The sequence below is a fragment of the Lepidothrix coronata genome, unplaced genomic scaffold (assembly GCF_001604755.1).
Source record: "Lepidothrix coronata isolate B3197 unplaced genomic scaffold, Lepidothrix_coronata-1.0 Scaffold1, whole genome shotgun sequence".
Lineage (NCBI taxonomy): Eukaryota > Metazoa > Chordata > Aves > Passeriformes > Pipridae > Lepidothrix > Lepidothrix coronata.
In genome coordinates this window covers 13,895,879-13,920,224 of record NW_016690181.1, presented here as the reverse complement: position 1 = coordinate 13,920,224, position 24,346 = coordinate 13,895,879, and the positions used below count along the sequence as shown (strand labels likewise).

Sequence of the window (24,346 nt, the reverse complement as noted above, 5' to 3'; positions counted from 1 at the left end):
GGTGATCTTCAAAGAAACTGTAATCACCTCACATGAATGGATTTTTGAACTCTGATCTTTCTGAGGTTTTCTCTGCAAGTATTTACTCAGAATAACCCATTTTACATTTCTAGCATCATCAGTACTATTCAAGAGCTGAGAAAGTCTCCTACAATTTAAGGATGAATGGGTTGGTTTTAGTCATTGTTTCAAAATAAAGCAAATTGAGAATAGAGGACAAACAGAGAGGTTTCTCTCCCGAGTGGCAAATGACTAATAAATTTGGGCAACCAAACAGAAAGCTAGAACAGAAAATGCTATGCTGCCTTCATACACAGCAGCTACAGCAGTGTTAAAATATACTGGGTTAGGTTCATAATATTGCTGTTAAAGTTCGCTCTTCTCTAAGGAGCTATGTGCTATTACTTTGCAAACCTTCACAAGAATAAATTATGCTTTCCAAGCATTAAAGACACATTAACATGACATAGGTCATGGAAAATTCAAAATTCAAATACTCACTGAATCCAATAGATCAGAAACTAAATCAGTATTAGAACAAAGAAGAGGGTTACATTAACTAAAATAAAGCTCTCTGAAATAATTAAGTGATTTTTCAGCCACTGTGATAACACATATTCCAATGGCTTAGATAGTCATCTAGACACAATTTCACTTTTAGTCATTTACTGGAACTCATAACCCTCTGGCCCAATTCCAGAAGATTTCTCAAATCCAATACAAAAAAATTCCAAGTTCGCCTGAGCAGCCACTAAAAACCTACACCATGCCACATGAACTACAAGCTGCTACAAGACAGATGCAGCCATACAGCAGCACATTTTAAAATTGTCTTCATTTTTCAGTGCTCTTCAATTACATAAAAAAAAAAAGACTTGACAACTAACATTTACTTCTCTCACCATTTCACTGACTACGTTATTAGCCAGTTCATTCACTTGTCTCCCTAAGAGAAAAAGTCAGTATGCTTATTCTTGCTCATAAATAAATGTTTAATTTCTTAAAAAATTTCCATGGAGCTAAAATCTGTTACACTTAATCATCTCCAGCTTTACCTTACTTCTCAAATCAATAGGCCTAATTAAGCACTCTCTGCATAGCTGAATGTAAAACTGAATGTTTGTTAAATGACAACCAAAACATTGTTGTCCAAAAACATTTTAGAAACCCAGTTGAAGCTACAAGAGTATTGTGAAGCTAGATTAAAACCAAGATTTTTTTTTTATAGACATGAAGTTGCAATCTTGTTACTTATTAAAACCTGAAGTTTAACATTTTCAGGATTTTTTAAAAACGAGCTTTCAATTTTTTTAGAACTCACCACAATTACCATAAGACTTTCAAGAAAAGCTTAACACACTCAGCTTCTCACACATGATCACTCTTATCACTACCTTAAATGAATCATAGATATACCTTTTATATAATTAGTTTTTATGGCAGCCACCAGAAACTGGGTGATCTTATGGCTTTATAACATGGTGGACAACTCCACTGCATACTGCAGAGTTCCACTGACTTGACTGCACCTCTCTACATCAACATTGGACTTGAACCAGAAACTCCTGATGCATTTCAGGTCTCCTGTCAAGAGTACAATCGAGCTGTGTTGTCTGCAAAAAAATATTAATGGATTCTATACAGGAGATTTACTATGACAAGTTATACTATACATAGGAATGCTTCCTGGTTTTCACCCCTGTCTTTTATTCTCCTCTGTCCATCAGAGGCCTAAGCACTCTATTTAACCATGTGGGTTTTACCCCTCTTTCTTTTGCAGTTGTTTTCTTAGATAAGCTATGAATTATGCTGCTGTTCCAAGCCAGCTCAGCTGCAAAGGTTGTTTGAGAACCCTGCCCACTGGGACATGACTCTGAGCAGAAGGCAGGTACATAATGCTTTCTGTTTTCGGCATGGCAATGAGAAGAGCAGCAGTACAAACAGTACTTTGCAACTTCTAGATGGGAAGATGCAGTTGGGCTTACTGCACACTCTGCTAACTAAATGATTTTATAGTAATTTAAAACCACTGGTGCATTCCTTCTGCGCTCCCAGGATGATGCAGTTTGCCCTGTTATGATTGGCATTGTGCTGGTCTTCAAGTCTTCACACATCTCCATCTAGTAATGGCAGGTTTGAAGTATCTCACAAAGACAAAAAGATAGGAGAGAAACATTTGGGCATTTTTCTACATGTAGCACTTCTTATGCTTTAAGAGGTGCAGAATGCAACTACTGACCACTAAGTCTTTTATTCATTTCAGCAACTCTGGTGGCAGAATGTGCCAAAGGGAGAATGGGGGAAATTTACATTGCCAGAGGAAGAAAAACATTATTTAAAGATAAAGGCAGGCCACTTCTAAAACTCAGCTGAAAAGTTTTACTCTGATCCAAGGGAAACAAAGTGCTACTGCATCTCACCTCGAGGTACTGCCCTCAGCTGAAAAAAAAGAATGAGTAAGTAGCCATATCTTCAGGTTTCTACAGTATAGAAGCTCCTACTTTCCAAAAGCAGAAGGATGTATAGTATACAGATAAAAAGTGCCCTTAAAATAGCGACTGGCAGGCCTGAATGCCCAAAAGGTCCAAATTCACTGGAGACCTTGAAGACTTTCAAATGCCAAGGACACCTGCTTACAGCTGCTTGAACTTTGGAGAAAGTCTTTAAGAAACAATGCACTGAAGTAGCCAGAAGTTTATGGCCAAACATGCATTATAAAAAGAGGTAAAAAAGTTGTCTCTGCAGGCCATCTCTCACAGCTGCAGGTCCAGCACTGTGACAAATGTGAGTAGTGTGACAGGCTTGTTTAGGTGTGCAGCTCTGGCTTCCCAGCAGGCACACCAGATGGCTCTCAGTAGGTCTACACAGCAACAACTCTCTTGGGCAAGAGAAAGAAACAGAGGAAAAAATGCAGCAGCAAAATACCTCTGGAGGAAGCTTAAGCTAAGGCATGTGTAATGATTATGGTCCTGCATGAGAGATCTTTGTTAAATAAATTACAAGTGCAAGCAAATTACCTCAACTGTTGGGAGGTGCAACTTTGACAAATGTAACGACCATGGGCTTTCTAATACCAGTTCCTTAAAATCAATCTCCTTCAACTATAACTAGGTATATGTAAACTATATGTAACAACACAACACTTGCATTTTTACTCCTTCTGACATCTCTGTCTTACTATGAATTTAATTAAAAATTACTAAGTAAATGACAACAAAATACCCTCAACTGAAGAGCAAAACTAGAATTCATAGATTCATTTTTGCTAGCTCAAACATAAAACTAATTTAGCATCACCGTTCCAAGTGTTCTAATGTTTTTGATCCCTTTTCTCCCTGAATACCAGCCAACACACAGCACTGAATACCAGAGGAAACAAGAAAGTTAAATGGAATCCAAGTATGAGTGCTATTTGGCATATTAAGCATTTTTCTCACTAAATGTATAAGCATACAATACAAAGGCATCTCAATTAATCACATTTATCTTACATGAATAAAACCATTTTGGATTTTGGTCCTGATTCCTCAAACTACAAAAATAGAGTGCTTAGCCCCGTAATTACAAAGGAAGAGAAAGCAAAATGTTTCTCTTTCAGCCACAGGGGAGTCAATGAGAAAGTACATGCAGTCTCACTGAATGGGAAGAGATGTTTCTGAACATGTCACCTGTTGCCAAAAAGATAATCAACAGCAGTATAATTTGAAATCCCTGTAGTAACACAGGTTATCTAACAGAAGTTGCCAGTAAATAAAGCATAAGGGGGAGAGTACAGTCAAAAAAATAAGCTAAAAGAGCAACCTGGAACATATATTTAATTTCAGCAGTGGAACATCAGTAGTCCCTCACATACTTGGCATTGCTAAATTTGAAGTCCTCAGATAAAATGACGTTATTAGAATTCTCTCTGGCATGTCATGCTGAGCACGAACTCAACATAAGCAAATAAATACTCCTTTCTCACTGGCTTTCTGCCAGTCTGACTGCAAACAGAGGCCTCGCACAAAAAACCAGTCATCCCCGAAGACCCTGAACACTGTCAGTGCACTCCTAACTTACTGGGTCACAAGACATTGTAGATGTCTCCATGTACCACGCAGAAAAGCAAAACAGGATACTGCTCTGTCCTCATTTGTTTGAAAGATGGGGATTGGGCACATTATCTCTCAAACATGAAAGACATTAAAACCACATCAAATCCTATTTCATATTTCTGAACAGCTTGTCAGCTAAGTTAAAACATTTGTATCTTAAGATTATTAAATGCCATCACCATAATTCACAAATACCATCTTAATCTTTCTAAATAAAAAGACATGAGCATTTTGATTTTCATGCCTTCCAAGCAGTCTGCATTTCAAACTTGCTGTGGCAAGGAAAACCAGAGACAGCAAATTAATCCTGTAAGACTTAATGCAAACTGCTGAACCAAGAGAGCCTTCTATTACTCTGTTCCAAACATTTTCTCGTTCTCTGAAGTTGCAAATCTCAATATTATGTTTTCTTTAGGAGACTTAGGTCTAACATGTAAAGTGAACAAAAAAATTCCGGAGAAAGTTGCACCATGTAAATGCATTCCTACAAGTCTCTACACTTTTCTTAGCTTCAACTCTGTGTGACAGAGGTCCCATACAAATACCGAGTAGAATCAGCAGTACTAAAGAGGAAGAAGTCATAGAAATATGCAGTAAAACTTAAAAAGTGACTGTCAAAAGATTTCCATTTTCTCATTTATTTAAGGTTACTTATACAGTAACCATGAAATAATATTTTCTATTTTTTCAAAAGAGAAGAATCAAATCACAACAGGTGCCATGAAACAGTAAAAGAGAAGATTACGAATTTTTGTTTTCTGAAGACTGACAACATCCCCTCCCACCACAACCTGTGACTTGCATTCCCAGTGAAAACATTAGACTCACTGTGAAGCAAAAAAAAAAAAAAAATCAATCTCTGTGTTCTAAAGGAACTGGCATACAGTTTCAAAGTAATCCTTTCAAACATGGCAAATTTAAATTTTCAAGAGACAAGCTGACACCTACAAGCTCAAGATAAGATCATTAGTAATAAAACTTATGCTCTCAAATACCCATATTTCCAACACTGATAAGAATTGTTTTAATAAATTGTTTTTCTCCTTGTCCAACAATCCATTCAAGAAGATGAAAAAAAGGGTAGGATCAAATAGAGGCTTCGGACTTGAATCAGTTCCTCATACAAGTGCTCAAGATGGACCACTAAAGGTGAAAAGATTGCCTTTTGCCAAGATGTTGAGAAAGAGATTTGCCTAACAAATCTACAGCAGAATCCCTTATAGATACTTGTACACTGTATTAAGCAAGGTGGTATAAGAGCAAGCAATGGCACAGTGCATGAAATGTGCATTTGACCAAGCTGCCAGCAGCCAACATGGGAAGTTCCTGTAATGCTCTCCACGCATCAATTCAGGAACATTTCCACCACTTCTACCCCACAGGCCCCACAGCACCTTCACTAGCTATGACTGTATGCTAAACTGCAAATTGGACTAGACTTCTAAGATGCTTTTTCAGAGCTTTAATATATAACAACCACAAAGAATCAAGATGATACCTCTGTTCTCCAGAAAACAACAAATTCATTACACTGGTATTTCTCATCCTCTGAGTTTTCAAGGTGCTCTGATAGCATGAAAGCATTACAAAGTGTTGCTCACCAGTCTAAGGTGTTGAACTTACCACCACAGGTACAACAGCTGAGCCCAAAAGTATTGTTTTCCCACCAAGAAAAGGCTAATAGCAGGACTTAAAAGCTGCCATAATGCCACAAACATTGCTTGAGTTCAGGAGGCTTGTATGCATCCAGGTGAAAAATTTCTACTCACGTGGTATCACAGCAGCCTACAGAGCATCCAAAGGAGGGCAATGAGGATGGTGAAGAGCCTTGAGGGGAAGCCATATGAGGAGTCACTTGGTCTGTTCAGCCTGGAGAAGAGGAGACTGAGGGGAGACCTCATCACAGTTTACAAGTTTCTCATGAGAGGAAGAGGAGGGACAGCCACTGATCTCTTCTCTGTGGTGACCAGTGACAGGACCCGAGGGAATGGCCTGAAGTTGTGTCAGGGGAGGTTTAGTTTGGATATTAGAAAAAGGTTCTTCACCCAGAGGGTGGTTGGGTATTGGAACAGGGTCCCCAAGAAAGCAGTCACAGCACCAAGCCTGACAGAGTTCAAGAAGCGTTTGGATGATACTCTCAGGCACATGGTGTGACTCTTGGGGATGGTCCTGTGCAGGGCCAGGAGTTGGACTTGATGATCCTTGTGGGTCCCTTCCAATTTGGCATATTCTGTGATCTAATCCACTGCACAAACTGGGAAGACTTCAGTGACACACGCTAGGGAAGAGCCATCTCCCTACATGGTTTTCATGGCAAGGAAGAAATACATTTAAGCCAAGAATTTTAGATATTCACATAATTAAAAACATTGTAATGCTTTTTATCTCACTTCTTGTCCTTATTTTCTCACAAAATTCTGAAAAAAATCTTGTAACTGTACTCCCAAAAGTCACAAAGATTTTTTTTCAATAATTGTAAACTGATTATTGTTTAAATTTTATACAGAGCTATTTACTCCAAAAGTAGGTGCCCCTTTCTCATTTTAACTGCATTACCACAGCAAGTAATGACTCTTTAGAAAAATCAGAATGCCTTTATCTCTTCTTTGTAGTGGTTAAATACTAAAAAGGGAGCAGTAGCAGATCAAGAAGTCAAAGAAAATAAAAATCAATTCACTGTTTTCTATTTCTGGAATTTATTTTTGTGCGTTTAAGTCACAAATCCTTTCCCAAAAGTACTGACGAAAAAGGATTTTCTTCAATCCAGACATGAAACAAAACACCAAAAACTTCACACCACAAAACCATGAGAAATCAAACTAAGGACCCAAACAGAGAAGGCATGAGAAGGGAATAAGAATCAAGAAGAAAAAAATCTTATCCTATGATTGCATTTGTATGGAGAATGAAGAATTTACAAACACAAAGTACATCATCTTGGCATAAACAAAAGCAATAAAGGAATTGCACAGTTATATACACCTGCAATGTACCTTGTCATAGCAATTAATCACATGTCAGACACCATAATGTCATCAACTGTATTAAAGTGGCTGAGATCTCTTAGACATTGTTAAATGGCTTTCATCCCTTTCCCCCAGTAATCTCTTGTGAGGTCCAGCAGAGCCTGGCTTCTTTTTTTTTCTTTTTTTAATTTTTATTTTTCTTGCTTTAGAAATAAACCAATCAGATTTCCAAGGCTTTAAATGGGTTCACACTTTCAAAATCAACTAACAGTGGAGGCTGCAGGAAAACTCTGGCAAATTAAATAAAGCTGGATAGAAGGGATTTCCACCAAAGCAACTAACCATTAAGAAATCTGGCTATTTAATACTTGTTAATTTAACACTTAAGAGCACAACATTATGCCAAACAATGTTGTGGAGAAACAAACAATTCCTAAGAACTCCTTACTGCATCCTGATGCACTTGTTACCAAGGAAGGGATTGAGGGATTGTTTACATTAGCTTTACACCTGGGGAAGAAAGAATGAGGAAAACGGGAGCTAAAGTTGCAAAGTATAGAAGGTGGTGGTTTTGAAACCATGCCTCTAAGGAACTGTCAAATTTTTTCTGACAATGAAATACAAAAATTTCTTTATAAAGTTTTTATTTGCTTTCTCTATGACAAAAAAACCTGCAAGGCATCAACGAGAGCATAGCTTTTTGCAATCTTTGCTGGCATCTGGCAATCTCTGCTGGTAAAATGCAGTGAATTTATAGAGACCTCAGCAATCAACTGCCAGAAGACTAAGAATAAACCCTTAGGCAGGTTTTAAAACAGTAGACAGTTTAGCATTTTTGTTCTCACAGGATTAGATACACCACTTTTACTTTTTCTTCCCCTTCCCCCTCCTCCTTTCACAAACAAGTTCTGTTGGTGGATTGCCGGTGCAAAGGCACGGGCTATAGTAGACCACGTAAAAAACACAGAGTTCAGAAGTAGCTTCTGCTTTTGACAAATTCAGCTTTAATTAGAGGAAGTCACCCAACAGGCAAACGAGATGAGCCACTAGGTGGGAGGACACACAGGTATCTGTCACTTAGCAGGCAGCCCAGTAAAACAGTCTTGGAAACTCGTTGTGTGCCACAGCATAGCAATAACTTCAGCATCACAGCAGAAACACAAGTTTCTCTTTTCTGAATCTTCCACTAAACAGTAGCTCTACAATAACTTACAACATAAGCACAAAGGCCAGAAAGATTGGCAGGGCCCACAGCTTAAATGACTCATTGATAAGTGAAAGCTGGAAACATCAGACAAATGAAAACAAACACCATCACTAGCATAAAAGTACAAAGCATAACCCAGGTTCAAACTAAATCCAGAATCCCTAAAGCAGGGAGAAGCAGTCTGTGTGCTGGCACTGCCTCGGTGAGTTTATGGCTGCACAGTGACAAATGACTTTGAAAGGACCAATGTTACAATGCAATAAACAGGCAGAGCTGGCACCACTAAGATTTCTCCCATCACATTCACCTACCACTAAGATCTCTCCAATCTCATTCACCTGTAGTACACTACCCAGTAGTCCAGTATATTCTCTACCTTCTTAATGCATCCTACCTATTAAGGGGTAACTTCTCAGAAGTAACACTTTTCTTAAGAAAAGGAGACAGAAAAACAATGAACAACTAACCAAGTCACTTCTACTAATACAAAGAAGAAAACTATTAAAGAGAGCGTTCCATCAAATTCCTATGAGGGTAACTTAAATGATATATTTCTCCTTGACTATTTTTCCCTAAGATTCCACTGTTATAGAACTTGCCAATAAAATTCATCAACATATAAGTAGCATTCACACCAGAAGTTTCTTGACCTAAAGTTCTGGGGTCAGCCAGGTAAAAAACAATTACTCCAACCTGAAATCATTGTTTTGGCACTATTTTCCCATCCACAAAAGGAGGTATGGATGAGATTTCTTTGCAGAGAACGTTGTAAATTGTTAGCTTTGTTCCAGTTCACTACAGTTTCTTATTGATTTTCTCTCGTTTTAGCCTGCATTGATTTGTTAATCCCTTCTCTGTAACAGTTCTAATGACAAACTGAAAATGAAAAACTGCATGCTTTAGGGCCTTTTCCACCAACCCCTTGCTTCAAACCACATTTTCACTTGGATTTGGAACATGTCCATGCACATACCCTGGGTTAGATCTGATTCACCTTAAACTAGGTTGGGTGCATTGAAACCTTTCTGTTTAGGCTCCTCGTGGATAAACAAGGCAAGCAAAATCATGTCAGTGAGGCAGAACTGGATTTCTGCACTAACACTCGTCACCTTCCAAGGTTGCTGCTTGCAAAGACTTTGTCTTAAAACCAAGCACATTTTTTTAAAGTAATTTTGCGGCACTGCCCACAGTTAATTAGCAGGCATTAACCGCATCGTGCATGTGAATGGCACTACTGAACATTTGTGGTATTTGTTGGTGTGAAGAAATCCTTCAGAGGAGCAATGAGCTGGATCATAGGTTATCTCTGAGCTCAAAGCTGTGCACTGTTACTAGAACAATCTATGCAGAGAGATGGGACCGAGTCAGTATTTTTAAATTACGGAACATTCCATGAGCATATGGAGATCAGAGAGTTACAACAAGGCAACTTAGATTAGTCATTTTGCTGCTAACAGGCTCATTAAATACAGCTGCCAATTTGGTCTCATTGTTAGGGCCTCCCAACTGACAGCTGATGCATGTCTGCACAAGCCATGGCTACCGCTGCAAATAGTTTTAGTCTCTTTTCATTTCCCTGATACTTTCAGAGATCTCCAAGTGAGGTATTCATTTGGAATTCTAACTGCAACACACCATCAAATGGAAAATTAATTTATGAATTATGAAGATTAAGGCTTGCCCACACTCACATTTGTAACACCTGTCATCACATGCTGGGTGGGTCTCCACCTCCTGACTTCATCCCATGTTAGTCCTGTCCTACATCACCCCATCTGTCAGCAAATCAACCTTTCCTGGTCTCCCATACAGAGTACAAAGCAGCATTACCTCTGGCTGCTACTTCAGTGCTACAGTACAACCCTAGCAGAGCAATTTTGGTCATTTTAAACCAACCCTCATATGCAAAAGTGATAATTTGAAAACCTCTAGTTTGTACTCACACAGCATACACTCTCTGGCACACAAAAGGCAGTGCAGGAATTCTCCCTAGCCATTCACTTGGTGTGACTTTGATTTCCTGCCTCCCTTTTTGCAATTCCAGTTGCAGAGAAATTGGTATGGATGACAGAAAGCACCTGCTGGGAACCAGTATCATCTCCTCTTTGCTTTCCAAAATGTACAGACCCAGAGTTGGTGAACTAGGCTCTCCTTATAACACACTGCTATTCTTAACTTCCAGAAATGACTTTGCTATGAATGTTAAATGTCTCTCTACCCAGGCCATAAGATATTATTTACAAACCACAGCCATGTCTTAATGGGATAAGAAAAGCACAGGATAAGTGGGATGGCTATCTAGCCAAAAACTTGCATTTGGATTTCAGCAGTTTGGTACTGCTCTCAATTTCCTGCTAGAGGGAACCAACTGACCTAAGAAATAAATCCCATTTCCTCATTTCCTGTAACATAACTGTAAACTCTCAATGTTCTTGCAGCAGTGCCAAGATTAGTGTTACTCTCCTACACAGGGCATGCAGAGCACACAAACACACCTAATCAAACACAGACTCACTGTATTTTGTATGCAGACTGTAGTTTCAATCTTTTGATACATCCTGTTTGTTTTTTTCCCTCCTAATAATAATTTCAACAATTTGGTCTCTTTTTTTCATCCTTAATTGCAATTTGTCATTTGCACAGTGAGTTGTACTCAGAACCCACTTCTCTGTGACCTTTATTTTCCTTTATTGTCACTTAAAATGAATTGATAAGACAAGAATTCAATACAAGAATATTAAAGGGACCATCCCTATGTTACAATTTTCATCATTGCATCTCCAAAACGGCATAACAAAATCAATCAAGGAAAATTCAACAATGCCATTTCTCAAAGGACATGGACCAAGACCAACTTGTAAAAGACACCAATTTATGACTATTAAAAAAAAAAATCAAATAAACAAACAAAAAAAACTCACCACAAAACACAAAAACATACTACTTGCTTACCAAGTGAGAAACTCCATCACTTCAACTTTTTTGCCTCCTTCCCTACCACCCAAAGCCGTTTTTTTTAAGGGGCTTATTGGATCAGTTACTACAAATATATTCTCAAACTCCGACCAGTAAAATCTGGTTTAGGAAAGCTCAACTTGTTGTTTCTCTCCCACAAAAATATAAACCTCTTGTTTTGAACATTCAAAATAAAGAAATTTACAGTAGCCAGTCAAACAACTAAATATTCAAAAGCCACACACAGAGCACAGAGATGATATGTAATACTATCAGGCTATTTCTTTTAATACCCTTTAAAGTCTCAACTAGAGCTTCACTTACAAAAAGGCCTCTAACAATTTTCCCTGTGAAGCCAAAAAATTACAAAAAACAGTTTCAGGGTTTTTTTAAACAAAAAGTTCCATCAATATCATTGTGACTACATGTTAAGGTAATAACTATGCTTATTTGTTAACCTATCAGTTATATAATAAACAATTAATTGCCATCATAGCAGATAGATTAGATTTGTTTTGTAGGCAGCTGCTTAATATTTTGCAACATGAATGGGGAAAAGGAAAAACCCAAGAACATACTAAAACCAAAGCTACCTTTCAAACACAAACAAAAATGACATCCTACTGCAACTCCACTGAAAAGAACAGCAGTAAACTTTGACTGCAAAGGGCCATGAGAATGTGGGTATTCATGATGCCATTCCCTGAAAAAAAGGAACCATACAGTGGATCCAAAGCAATCTGTATAGCACGGGATGAACACACACTGAGACGAACATACACATTGGAACTATGGATCACAGTAGGATCAGGATAAACACAGTAGGCATGGGTTGCCACAAGTTTATCAATTATTTTCATTCTGGGACACAACCAGTGCCTACATCCACCATCAAGATTCAAGTTGAGTGACGGTTATTTTTCAATTTCAGAGATCCCTCCTCAGAAACCTGTGATTTAACATAGCTTGCTTTAAGTAGAAAAGGATATGATGAAAACATGGCTCCATGTGAAGCCATGCACATCCAAAATAACTGCAGCCCTTCCTTCCATCCAGCTTAGCAAGAAACATTCAGCACTGCACAGAGACTTTTCGCTTCTTTATTGCTGCAGCAAATGTTTGCTGCAATGTGAATGACACGCTGAACATACCACAAACAGTAGAACGACAGCTATTACAGCCAAAAATATCAAACAGACTGGAAAAGCATTTGGACAAGGAGGAAACATTAAACCAGGTCTTTGTAGCATCTGCTAAATAGAGAGACTCATCATATTTCGGGCCGTTTGTATTTAATTGTCCTTTCATCTGAAGAGCAGTGGATGTGAATGCGCATCAGGCGGCAGATGAGTCAGATGTTCTGAAGAGGTCCAATCAAGGACGCCCCGCAACACAAGAGCACTGCATGCATAATGTCTCACACAGCCTCTTCTCAGTGCCTTGGCCTATTCCATGGTGGATATGCACCAAAGCACTGAGAAGAAAATAGTAAATAGACCTGCAGTCACAACATGCAAAAACTTCAAACACATTTAACACCAGGAACCTCCACACACACTTAAAACTGTCAAAAAAAACATACTCAGATTAGTGGACAATTAGCTAAAACTCAGGCTTTTGTTCTTCTTTTGTTTCAGTATAAAGAAAAAAGTTCTCATATTTTTCAAGGTCAGTGTTTCCAAATGAGTTTCTCAGATGAAGTCAAACTCACAACGGAATAGGTCACTGACAATACTTCAAAAATCAGGTTTTGAAGCGGCAGACACAGACACTATAACAATTTCCGTTCAAAGAAAGGAGAATCCCTGGTCTTTGGTGGAGAAAATAGGTAAGCCATGGGCACAGAGACAAGGAGCAACATAGGAGGTTAAATTTCCTGCACTGTCCTTGAGGTAAACTAGTGCGTCTTTCATCCTGTCCTCTAATCCTTAGATTAGTTTCTCCACTTTGGCTTTAACAATATTAACTGAAGTGCAGAAGCAATCAGCAGACCAGAGCTTTGCCAAAAATTCAGTTGAATCATTAGAAGTGATTTATAAAAACAGACCATGGATAAAAATCTTTAGTTGTAATCCTCAACTGTTAAACTGTCTCTCCGCATTAAACACAAAAATTGGAATTGCTGATTCAAGGTAAGCATGAAAAAGAACTAATTTCTCTATATGTCTTTTAATTCAGCTCTCAAATCAAACCCTGTCTCCATATGACAAGAAATGGAAAAAGGGATAACTTTTGTGTTAACAAAAACCAGCTCACTCTACATAGTCTACATACTGCAATTTAATGCATTTTCAAGTATAAATTCTTGCTTTGGCACTATTTTGTAATCTTGAAGTGAAACAATTTAGGCTCTTACTATCTGTTTTTTTAATTTTCTCATCAATACAGCTCCTCCTAGGGTACAAATGATGCTCTTAAATCATCTTCATGCTGTTATCTCTGCAAAGAATGATGTCTGCTCCAGAACACTGCCATCGCTAATCACTCAAATCAGGTCTCTCACAGGTCTGTAAGGAGGAACAGCGCTGAGGGCAGCAGAATAAAGATGAGATTGTTGTTTCTCTTTCTTTTCAAGGAATGTACCTGAACACATCCCTTCACTTTCATGGATCACTCGTCCTGCCAAGTTCAAGTTCCCCTGTGCAAAAGCTACAACTACCTTGGCTTTGTATTGTTCAAGAAATGACAGAACTACATTCTTGAGACACTGCACAAAGCACAGATGAAAAACAGTGTGAAACAGTTGTCTACGGATAACTAATGACAAAAAGTAGGGACACCCATATCAGAATGAGTAAGAAAGCTGTCTGAGACCAAGTGGAGTCAACAATGACTAAACAAATTATTCATTAGTGCAGCATCATGGGCTCTGAAGCTCCAGTTCACCTCTGAGAGTGCACACATCCACAGAACACTGATGATGGGAAAGAGAAGAGGCCAACTCTTCTAACCAAAGTCTCGCCATGGGAGACTACCAGGAGGCAGAGATGTAGTACCGACACTGCAGCTGAAGCTGTCAACCTGTACTTTTGTACCCTGTGAATTTTGACAGCCAGCTACCCCACAGGGAAATGCACACCTTTTGACTGGTTGTCTGCCCAGATGGAACCTGCACATTGCCTGACAGTAGGTCAATTCCCATATCATAGAATCATAGAATGGGTAAGATCAGGGGACCACAGCATGGCATGTAGTCCAACCTCCCTGCCCAAGCAGGGTCATCCTTGAGCACATTGCACAGGATTTTGTCAAGCAGCTTCTGGAGTATCTCCAGTGAGGGAGACTCCACAACCTCTCTGGTCAATCTGTTCCAGTGCACAGTTATCTGCACAGCAAAGAAGTTCTTCCTCATATTCAGGTGAAACTTCCTGTGCATCGGTTTTTGCCTCTTGCCTCTTGTCCTATTGCTTGGCACCACTGAGCAGAGCCTGGCTCCATCCTCCTGACATTCTCCCTTCAGATACTTATAGACATCGATAAGGTCCCCTCTCAGACGTCTCTTCTTGAGAACAGGCCCAGTTCCCCCCCTCTCCTTGTAAGAGAGATGCTCCAGTCCCCTCACCATCTTTGTTACCCTCCACTGGACCCACTCCAGGAGCTCCATGTCTCTCTTGTCCAGAGGAGCCCAGAATTGGTCAAAGCACTCCAGATGCAGCCTCAGTAGGCCTCAGTACAGGGGTAGGATCACCTCCCTTGACCCGCTGGCAATGCTCTTCCTAATGAAACTCATACGCTGCCTCTCAGACTCTAAAAGGACAAGAAAATGGTTTGCATGCAGTCTAAGTTGCATGTGGTGTCAGACTACAGCAAACAACTTGAGTCAGGTTTTCTTTCTGATCATCTTTATGCTTGAGGATAAATTATTCTGTAATCAAATTAGCCACATGAAAAGAAAACCTCCAAAGCCACTCAAGGATGTTATAAGGTAAAGAAATATTCATTATATGCTTATACAGCCTGAGCTAAAGCTGTAGCATTATTATTTATAGGTTGGAGAAAGGCCATTGGCTAAACCATTACAAAGACCTTCACAGAATGGTTTGACTTGGAAGTGACCTTTAAAGGTCATACAGTCCAAACCTCCTACAATAAGCAGGGACATCTTCAACTAGATCAGGTTGCTCAGGGCCCTATCCAATCTGACCTTGAATGCTTCCAGGGATGGGGCATCCTCCACCTCCCTGGAGCAACCTCTTTCACCACCCTCAACATAAAAAATTTTTTCCTTTTATCTACCCTCTTTTAGTTTAAAACTATTATCCCTTGTCCTGTGGCTACAGGTCCTACTAAAAAGTCTGACGCCATCTTTCTTAAAAGCCCCCTTTAGGTATGGAAGGTGCTATAAGGTCACCCCAGAGCCTTCTCTTCTCCAGAACAAATCACCCCAACTCTCACAGTCTGTCTTCATAAGAGAGGTGCTCCAGCTGTTTGATCATCTCTGTGACCCTCCTCTGTCCCTGTCACTGGCAAACAGTGCTGGTCCCAATACCAACCTCTAGGGAACACCATTCCTCACTGGTCTCCAGTCTGACATCAAGCCATTGGCATCACTTCTTTGACTGTAAAGATCCAGCCAATTCCTTATCTACTAAGTGGTCCATCAAATCCATGTCTCTCCAGTTTATATACAGAATGTTGAGTGGGACAGCGCCAAATGCTTTGCACAAGTCCAGGCAGATGATGTCTGGATACTGGCTTATCCAATTCCTCTGCCAGTTCCCTCAGGACCCACAGATGTATCACACCAGATCCCATGGACTTGTGCACTGTCAGGTTCCTTAAATGGTCTCGAACCTGGTCTTCTCCTATAGCAGGCAATGCTTCATTTTCCCTATCCCTGCCTTCGCCTTTGGCAACTTGGGACTGTGTGGCTGGAGCACTTTTTGGTTGGTTTTAATTCTTCAGCCTTTTTGAGAACAAGGCTGTTCTTCTGAAGCTTTACAGGTTTTCTTTAACCCGTTGCTAAAGTTTAGTGCCCTAGATAACTATACTCTTTGAGAGTGACACCTGGACAGATCAGTAATCCGATATTAAGCCAACAAGGCTGCACTTTGAACAAAGTCCATCTTCTATCACATGTTTTCCCATCTCTGCTTTCCTGACGGTCTCCCCTTCTTCACTTACCCTACACCTCAAACTGTAGATTTATCAAGCATCATAACAGATTAAGAGTAAGCATACTGGGCAGAAGACCTGGATCAGCCATGAACCACATGTCTCAATCACACCACAACTTTTTGTTCCTACCCACACAGTACTGGGAATTTCCACTCTTCTAAGCTGCAGTAAATCCCAGCAGAACTGTTTATATAGCTGTGCAAGCTTCTCCCCTGGCTCAGAGGGACCACCATTTGTGATTTGTAGGGTGCTGCTTTTTGGAGTTACAGACAAAAGTAGGGCTGCAACAGGACAGAGTCCCACCTCATCTGTTAGGCTGTGTTGCAGGTGCAACTGTCTCCTGCACACACTGATATTAGAGAACTTGGCATCTTTTGCTACTGGTAATTCTGATTCCACCAAGGAAAAAATCAGTTTCTGAATGCAAAATCCTTTTAAAATATTTGAAATAATTGAATCATATTAATTTCTGAGCTTACAGGAAGAGCAGCAAGGGCTTGTGCTGCAGCATTTGAAAAGGTTCTATTAGGAAATTGTTCTGATTATTTTAATGCACCAAAAAGAAAGGTGGGGGGAATGATAATTTCCTTCTTTACCTGAGATGCTCCATTTAGGCAAGGCACTGAAACAGGGATGTTACACAACAGCTCCAAGCATTGTTCAGATGCTGTGCACAACTCCTGCCCGTCAGGAACCACTGCATGCCTTCCAAGTTGCCCATAGTCCGCTCTGCCCCAGGTGAATACCTTGCCAGTTTCTAAACAGAAAACACATTTCAAGATTACTTATTCACTAAGTTTCTGGAACATGTGGATACCAATTCAAAACTAGAACTTCTTAATGCATTTTACCTACAGCTTCAAAAGCCTAGTGAAAACTTATTTCTGGGAGCAGAAGAAAAAAAAACATTAATTACTAGCTCAAGATATTATGATATACTTCTATTAACTTGTTTTCTATCAGAATAACATCTGTATGGTGGCCCGGGCTATAAATAAAACCATGTCAGTAAAGTTGCATAACCTGGATATTGTGAATACAGTATATACACTTTGGTTATACAGAGGACATATTTTAGGTTAACAGAAGCACACACAAAACAGTTTATTCTGATACATAAAAGACATTTCTTTTCTATTCCCAGTCCTTGCCATAGGGACATCCATTGCATGACCTGTATTTACACAGTTGATGTCTTCCTGACAGAAGTTACCTTCTGTCACTACTACTGTTAGCAGAGTAACAGCCCTCAGGACAGCAGCTGGTTAGTTAGAACATCACCACAACTGTCATTAAACACTGGAAAAGCACTGGTTTGTTTTCACAGGAATCACATGCTGACCAAGGAAACATAACTTCAAATGAAATCAGCAGTATACGGCTCACCTTTCTCTCCACATATTATACCACTGGTGCAGAACTGACACCAAAATGCCATTCTCCAGTATGGATAACATCCTTAAAGCAATGCTTTTAGCTTTGGTTCCCAGAATTAAGAAAAAAAAAAATCATACTAAGTGACAGCTTTATTTTCTTAATGAAGTAACTAGATCTCTGCAAGTAAGTCATAAAAAGCTGTCCCTCCTGGGTTTCCAATTAAAAAAGTTATATACACACAGCATAAGTTAAAGTTCTCAACTTGGTTTTAACGAGAAGCAGCAACCCACATTCCAGCCCAGACAGAAACCTGCAATGACCTTGAGTTATGTACACACTTCAGCAAAGCCTCAAACTGCTCTCCAGAGTTGAACTCCAGTCATCAAGTTTATCAGTCAAATTACATGGATTTGGGGAAAATACCACCCAGTCAAGCAAGTCTGCTTAAACACAGGCTCTTCTCCCTGTCAGTCAGTACATACATTTCCCACAGGGGGGTTGGGCACAGGGGGTACTGGTCACCAAAGATGACAACTGAAGGGTTTCTAAACAGATGCCAGAACACAAATCTTCAGAAATCTGAACAACTCCCTTTTCCTTTGGATGCTGTTAAACTCACTTGACAGGGACATAGATTGGCACTCCTGGTTTGGGGAGTTTAAGGTGATCATGTATTTTGTAAATAAACTGGAAACCTCAGTTTATATACACAAGTATACGCATTTTCCTTACAAATCTGCTAGCAGTGGTATTTCTTTGCCAATCATCACAAGTTTTTCAGATGCATTCTCTGTGTTCACTGATAATGTTTCTCCTTAAATAATTAAGTGATAAAATTAGTTGTCCTTTTCTCTCAAGGGCAGAAGAAATTTCTTCCTTCACAGCTTCCTAGCAGTTCAGGGAAAAGCTGAAACCAGTCACATACTACTTTCAGTACAAGTGAGGTCTCTTAACACAGTAGCTACATTTTGTTAGGTTAAAGGATTAAAATAAGTTTCATTAAGAGAACTACTAATATACCTTACAGAGATAAGGAATACAGTTTGAGGTTTAAAAAACATGCTTGCTCCAAAGTTAGCATATTTACTTCGTAATTTATATAGATCCCTCCTAAAAACATCTGCAGTTGCAAAAACTGCAAAACTCCTACATCAGCATGTACACAGTAAATTTAAATGTAGACTAACCTTCAGGCTTTTACATCAGACCAGGTTGCTGCACCTATCTAGAACCCTCTTAGTGGACTGGGAAATGTTAGGCAGGCTGCTCTATTTTGCATCAACTACAGGAACTGAAACTGAGTTTTATGAAATCTAAAGCCAGAAAGAATTTCTGTAACATATAGTTAGATGACCAATATACCACAGGTTCTCAAGCCCTACCCAGACATTGCTGTATTGACCCCTAGGACCACAGCTGAATTAAAGCATTTCAGCTCTCAGAAGCCAAAAGTATAAAGTGCCATAGGTAAAAACATGAGTAACCTGCAAGGCCTCTGAAAAGGCCAGTGGTGTATTGATAATACAGACCCACATCCTCACAGACAGTCCATAACACTATCCTGTACACAGAGGCAGTAAAAGTTTCTCTCAACTCTATTTTTTGGGGAAAAAAAATTCTTTCCCCAACCAAATCTGGTTCTCTGTCTGGACCCAAGAAGAACAACAACACCAGCCACTCATATAAGGAATCTCATCCTTTGCATCATCACATCAGGGTACTGCTCCAGTGGAACTGAAGACTGCAGCACGTAGGAAGGATTAAAACAGAAATAATGCTTAGTTATAATAAAACACCTTCCATCCACAGATTTTATTTTCTTTCACTGGACAAGCAAGCAAAGAATTACTTACACATGCAAAATCAAACAGAACTTTTAGGAGAATGTAAACGGTTTCTGATTACCGACAGAAATCATTGCAATTATCTTTTTCCTTTTTGCCACTATAAGGGAAAAAAGTTTCACGTGGTTGTTAGAAGGAAAAAATGGAGAGCATCTATTAAAAAAAAATTAAAGCCAGATAAATTAATTTTTGCTTTTAGGACAAATTTCTTGAATGCCTAAAGATTAGGTAACAATCAGTTCCTTCTCAGTGCTCATCAATTCAGTTCTCACTTCTTATTGAGAGATATTCCTTCCCCAGATTTATTCCTGTTTAGTGAGCATTCCCCCTCCCATGCACAGTCTCCTGCTAATAGACAATTGTTTCCATTTTTCAGCCAAAAACATCTGCCTAGGGATCCTTTACAAAAAAACTAGAAGGAAGTACATAAATCTGTGTTTTCTGTGCAAGTAACAGAAGCCGATTTAGATGTGCCTTCTCTATGAAATACTGATTATACTTTCAGCAAACAAACAGAACAAAATAAAAAAACCAGTCTCAAGTGGAAATTTCAGGCTGAGGCAAACACCAATGCATGGAAAATTCCGCCAAAGGTTAAAGTCTTGTCAAAATCCTAAGCAAAAGAAAGCACTGAGCTATGACAGAAAGTGTTAAGCAATTGTAATGAGAGGTATTGCTACTGTGCTACTTATAATATAGATGGTATTTTAAAATGTTCTAAGAATATTTAAGAAAAAGACATTAGTCATACAGAGTATGGAGGTTGCAGGATGAATTACTTAAGAATGAAGGGTGATATAACAAGGACTGATAGTCTAATATTAGACTAGAACAGATTTTAATTAGAAGTCAAGAAAACATACACAATGATGAGTCAACTGGACAGAGTACATCAGCCATGGAAGTGGCTGAGGCATCAGAAAAAAGGAAAAAAAAAATCAAAAAAAGATATTTCATACCAGACTCTATACAATAAGAGGGCATACAAAAGGCAGGAGTTATATCTACAACTTTTGTGAAAGAAAAAAACATAGCACACAACGTTAGAAAGCTTTTCCAGTTCTTCTAAGATACTAACAAAGCTTCCTAAGACGTAGTTCTTGTCATGTTCTGAGCATGGAGGCTCCAATTTCAAAAGGCACTTCAACTCCTCTACTGTGAACATCCACATTGTCCCATTGCAACTGCTCATTTTTTCAGGAGCAAATGCTACATCAACTAAAGGCTAGAGCATTCCAAACACTATTTGGAATTAGGGAGTAATTCATAGACATAATTCATGCATCCTGTGTCACTCCAGTGTACAGCCTGAATGAACCATACAGTACAGCAGTTCAGAAAGCTAAAAAAAGGACAGGGGGAGAAGATTTTTAAGAAAAACTTCCCGACAGTTCCCTAAGTAAACAGTACCTACAACAGTATTTTACATTGTTTGAGATTCTACGTGATCATACAGATCTAGTTTCCTTGTGCTCTTTGAACTGTAAACACAGCATTTTGCATCAGTGTACACACAGCACCAAATCATCCAAAACACACACTCGTGTCCCTCACAGAATACAAATGAAGGTACATACATATTCAAGTGCTCGAAGCACTACACTAGCAAACCACTACCAGAAGGGCCCTTCTCCATTTGCTTCACATCATCCTTCTGTCCAAAGCATAGACAGTTGAGAATGGCCTCAAAATTACAAGTTTTGAGTATTGCAAATCCAGCAACATTGCATAAAGCACTTCTGGTTGCTTCCTGCCTGACCCTATAGCTCTTCCTGTGCTGTTTCACACTGCTGCTGAGGCTGTAGAGCTTGTCATTTTTCCCTGTTAGCACTTTCTTAATCAATCTGCTGAGCCACATAAGTATTTGGAGAGAATTAGCAATAAGAAAATAAGTATCTTAGTTTTAAAAATAGGTTGGTTTCTCAGTTGAACACAACAGACAAACAGGCACATTAAAACTTACTTATTTTCACTAGATTAAGATTTATCTTTGTATCAATTTTCCTGTTTTAAGATAATATCACGATTGCATTAGTGTTATCTCCTTGAAGTCTCTATTTGGTATCCAGGCAAGCTTTGAACTATCTTTCATAAATACTAGATGAAAGAGTTCATCTAGGCTATCTCAATTCACAGTTGCTTTAACGATTACTTTTCAAATGAACTCTGGATATTCACACTGAATGTTTAATTTCAGACTTGAAATATGAAGTTCTATATAAAATCCCTAATGCCTCCTTTCACATGAAAATTCACAGGGGCAGGCATTAAAAATTGACATTTAGAGGCTGCCTCTTACCTCCTCCCTGCCCCACACAGAGCAACACTTCTCCCACATCTACAGATCTCTGTTGTCCTTCAGGAAAATCACTAATGTCCTTCAATCTTTCTGAGAAACTTCCTCATCTACCTAGAAACAGCCTTTGTGCAGCGCAACCTTACAGAAAAACATTAATCTATCCATCCTTAATTCCTTCTCGGCTGTAGACAGCTTTAATTCAGCAGCTGGAAACCAGGCATCACTACCATCCCTGCAGAATAACACCTGTACTTGTGCATGGTTTCAGTACAAAGCGGGATTATACGTTCTGACAAGGGTTTAAATGGCCCTTGATCCTCTTACACAGGAGTTCAGTGTACCAGAGTTGTCCACATCTCTTCACACATCTTCTTTCTATGACCTCCTTACAAACTTCTGCAACTTTCCATGACCTCTGACCTCCTTCTGCAACTTCATATAATAAGGCACACTCCTGAATTTTTTTCCATATTCATTCATAACAGCTATTAAAAATGTATCACTAAAACCCAAATCTATGCATGGTATTGAGGTCATGCCTCATCAGGGAAGTTCAAACAAGGCAGCAAAAGCATTTCAGAGATGACAGCAACAGAAAACCAGAGATATTTCAATTGCCGCTTCCAGCCTTCTGCAGTCAGAGGCTGCAATACACAGCTGGTTCAGAATAGTCCCCAGAGCATCCACACAACATGCTGCAGTTCTCAAGATTTTCCAAGCACCCTGTAAATAGGTTTAAACCTTCAACAAAAGGCCACAGGTGTCACGGAAAGAGAACCAGTCCTCCTGCAATAGGTATGGATTTGTCAGTTAAAACTCCTATAATCTTCAAGTGGGCCAAAAATTTCTGCCATTCTGAGCCACATCAGATGTCCCCAAATCTGGTGATCAATTTAACCACAGGCATGTGGGCAAGACAGGGGATTTCACACCACTTGACTCAGAGGCTCATCAGTGATCCAGCAAACAACTGGCTTCTCACTGTGATCCATTCCTCCTGCTAAGAAAAAAAAAAAAAGGAAATAAAAGGAGAAATCATACAATCTCCCTTCAGAGACTCCTGGAGATATCAAGACATTGAACATCCAAGGACTTGTATGACAATGTGATATAATGAAACATACTCAGCCAGGCAGGTAAAGCCACAAGGATGTGTGAGACTCACCAAGAGAAGACACCAGGACCGTGACATCCTTTCAACACAGACTAAAATATTCAAAGCACAGACTGAGAATTCCTTAGGCACCTTACATCGAAACAGCCTGAGAAACTTTGGATCCAAAGAATAGTTGTTCTCCCCACTAGGCCACCACCCTTCATCGTGCTTGAACTGTTTGTGACAGAGAAGGCAAACCAAGCCAAGGAATTGATCTGGCTGAAAAACAGCCTTGGGAAATGGGAGTTTGGGCACAGCAAACATTGCTAAAGGCAGTGTATCAAGTCAATTTAATATTCCCTATGACACACTAGAGATAACCTGCAGTTTCCATGACATGGTAAGTTTGTCATGCACTTTACCAACAGATCCACCTTTACCAGGACTGTAGACATCATGAAACATCTAAAGACCTTTGACCTCCATTCATTAAAAACCACGTATGCTCTTTCTTTTTTGCTTCCATAGTCAACACCAAGTTAAGTCTCAGGACAGGCAATGCCTGCTCAATAGGATTATTCACATAGTTAACAGAATGCTTCACTGCTCTGAAAGATTGAACAAAAATAACTTTTGAGTACGGCAAATTCCAAGACTCTCCAGATACCTTGGAAGTCCTGTCTCTGGGTTTGGGTTTCAGATGGGATAAATGCCATTTTTCTTTTAGAGGAGAGATTGGAAATATGAAGTACCATACAAAGCTCTGAATGAAGCAAAAGAAAAATTAAAATATAAGAATTCAAATGCTTGTGAACTTGTGTTCATACTGCTGATATCAAACAGACATATGATCTTGACTGAAAAAATGAAAATGGGGGGGAAAGTCATGAAGTCCATGCAATCATGAAATAAAGCTGGGAAAGGGGGCTGGGGGCAAGGGTAGAATTTAAAGCACCTATCAGACTTTGCACTCATCCTGCAAGATGAGAAAATTCCCTTCTCATTTCCCTCCACTCATGATTAGAGTCATGACTGCCTCACCAGCTGTGCCTCTGGCTCATTTTAAATTCAAACTACGATACATATCTCACTTTTAGACTTTTAATAGCAATGCCTTAAAATGCAGATTGCTGGCTAAATTTAGTTACATGATTAAAAACAAATCTAACTCATCTCTACCCAGCAAACAGAACGGCTGCATTCAAGGTTCAATAGAGGACTTAACTCTTCATCTAAAAACAAAGTCCTAACAAAAAGAAGGGGGAAAAAAATAAAAGCACAATTTGGTGATGCCTCCAAAAAAGCAGGATGCATAAAACATTAACCAGCTATGGAAAACTATCTGCAAATGCATCATAGTATACCATAGGGTTTTTGTTCTGTACTTCTG

General features: G+C 39.3%; 1 protein-coding gene across 8 annotated transcripts in view; it reads right to left on the bottom strand.

Moving 5' to 3' along the window:
- SERGEF (secretion regulating guanine nucleotide exchange factor) overlaps positions 1 to 24,346 on the bottom strand; it is a 148,889-nt gene that overhangs the window by 100,202 nt on the left and 24,341 nt on the right. For all 8 annotated transcript variants that reach the window (XR_001873758.1, XR_001873760.1, XR_001873761.1 and 5 more), the window contains one exon: positions 16,937 to 17,097. Coding sequence is in view for 4 of the 8 variants with exons in the window: in XM_017808356.1 (XP_017663845.1) it covers positions 16,937 to 17,097 (161 nt within the window). In the remaining 4 variants the exon portion in view is untranslated. The remainder of the gene's footprint in view (positions 1 to 16,936; positions 17,098 to 24,346) is intronic.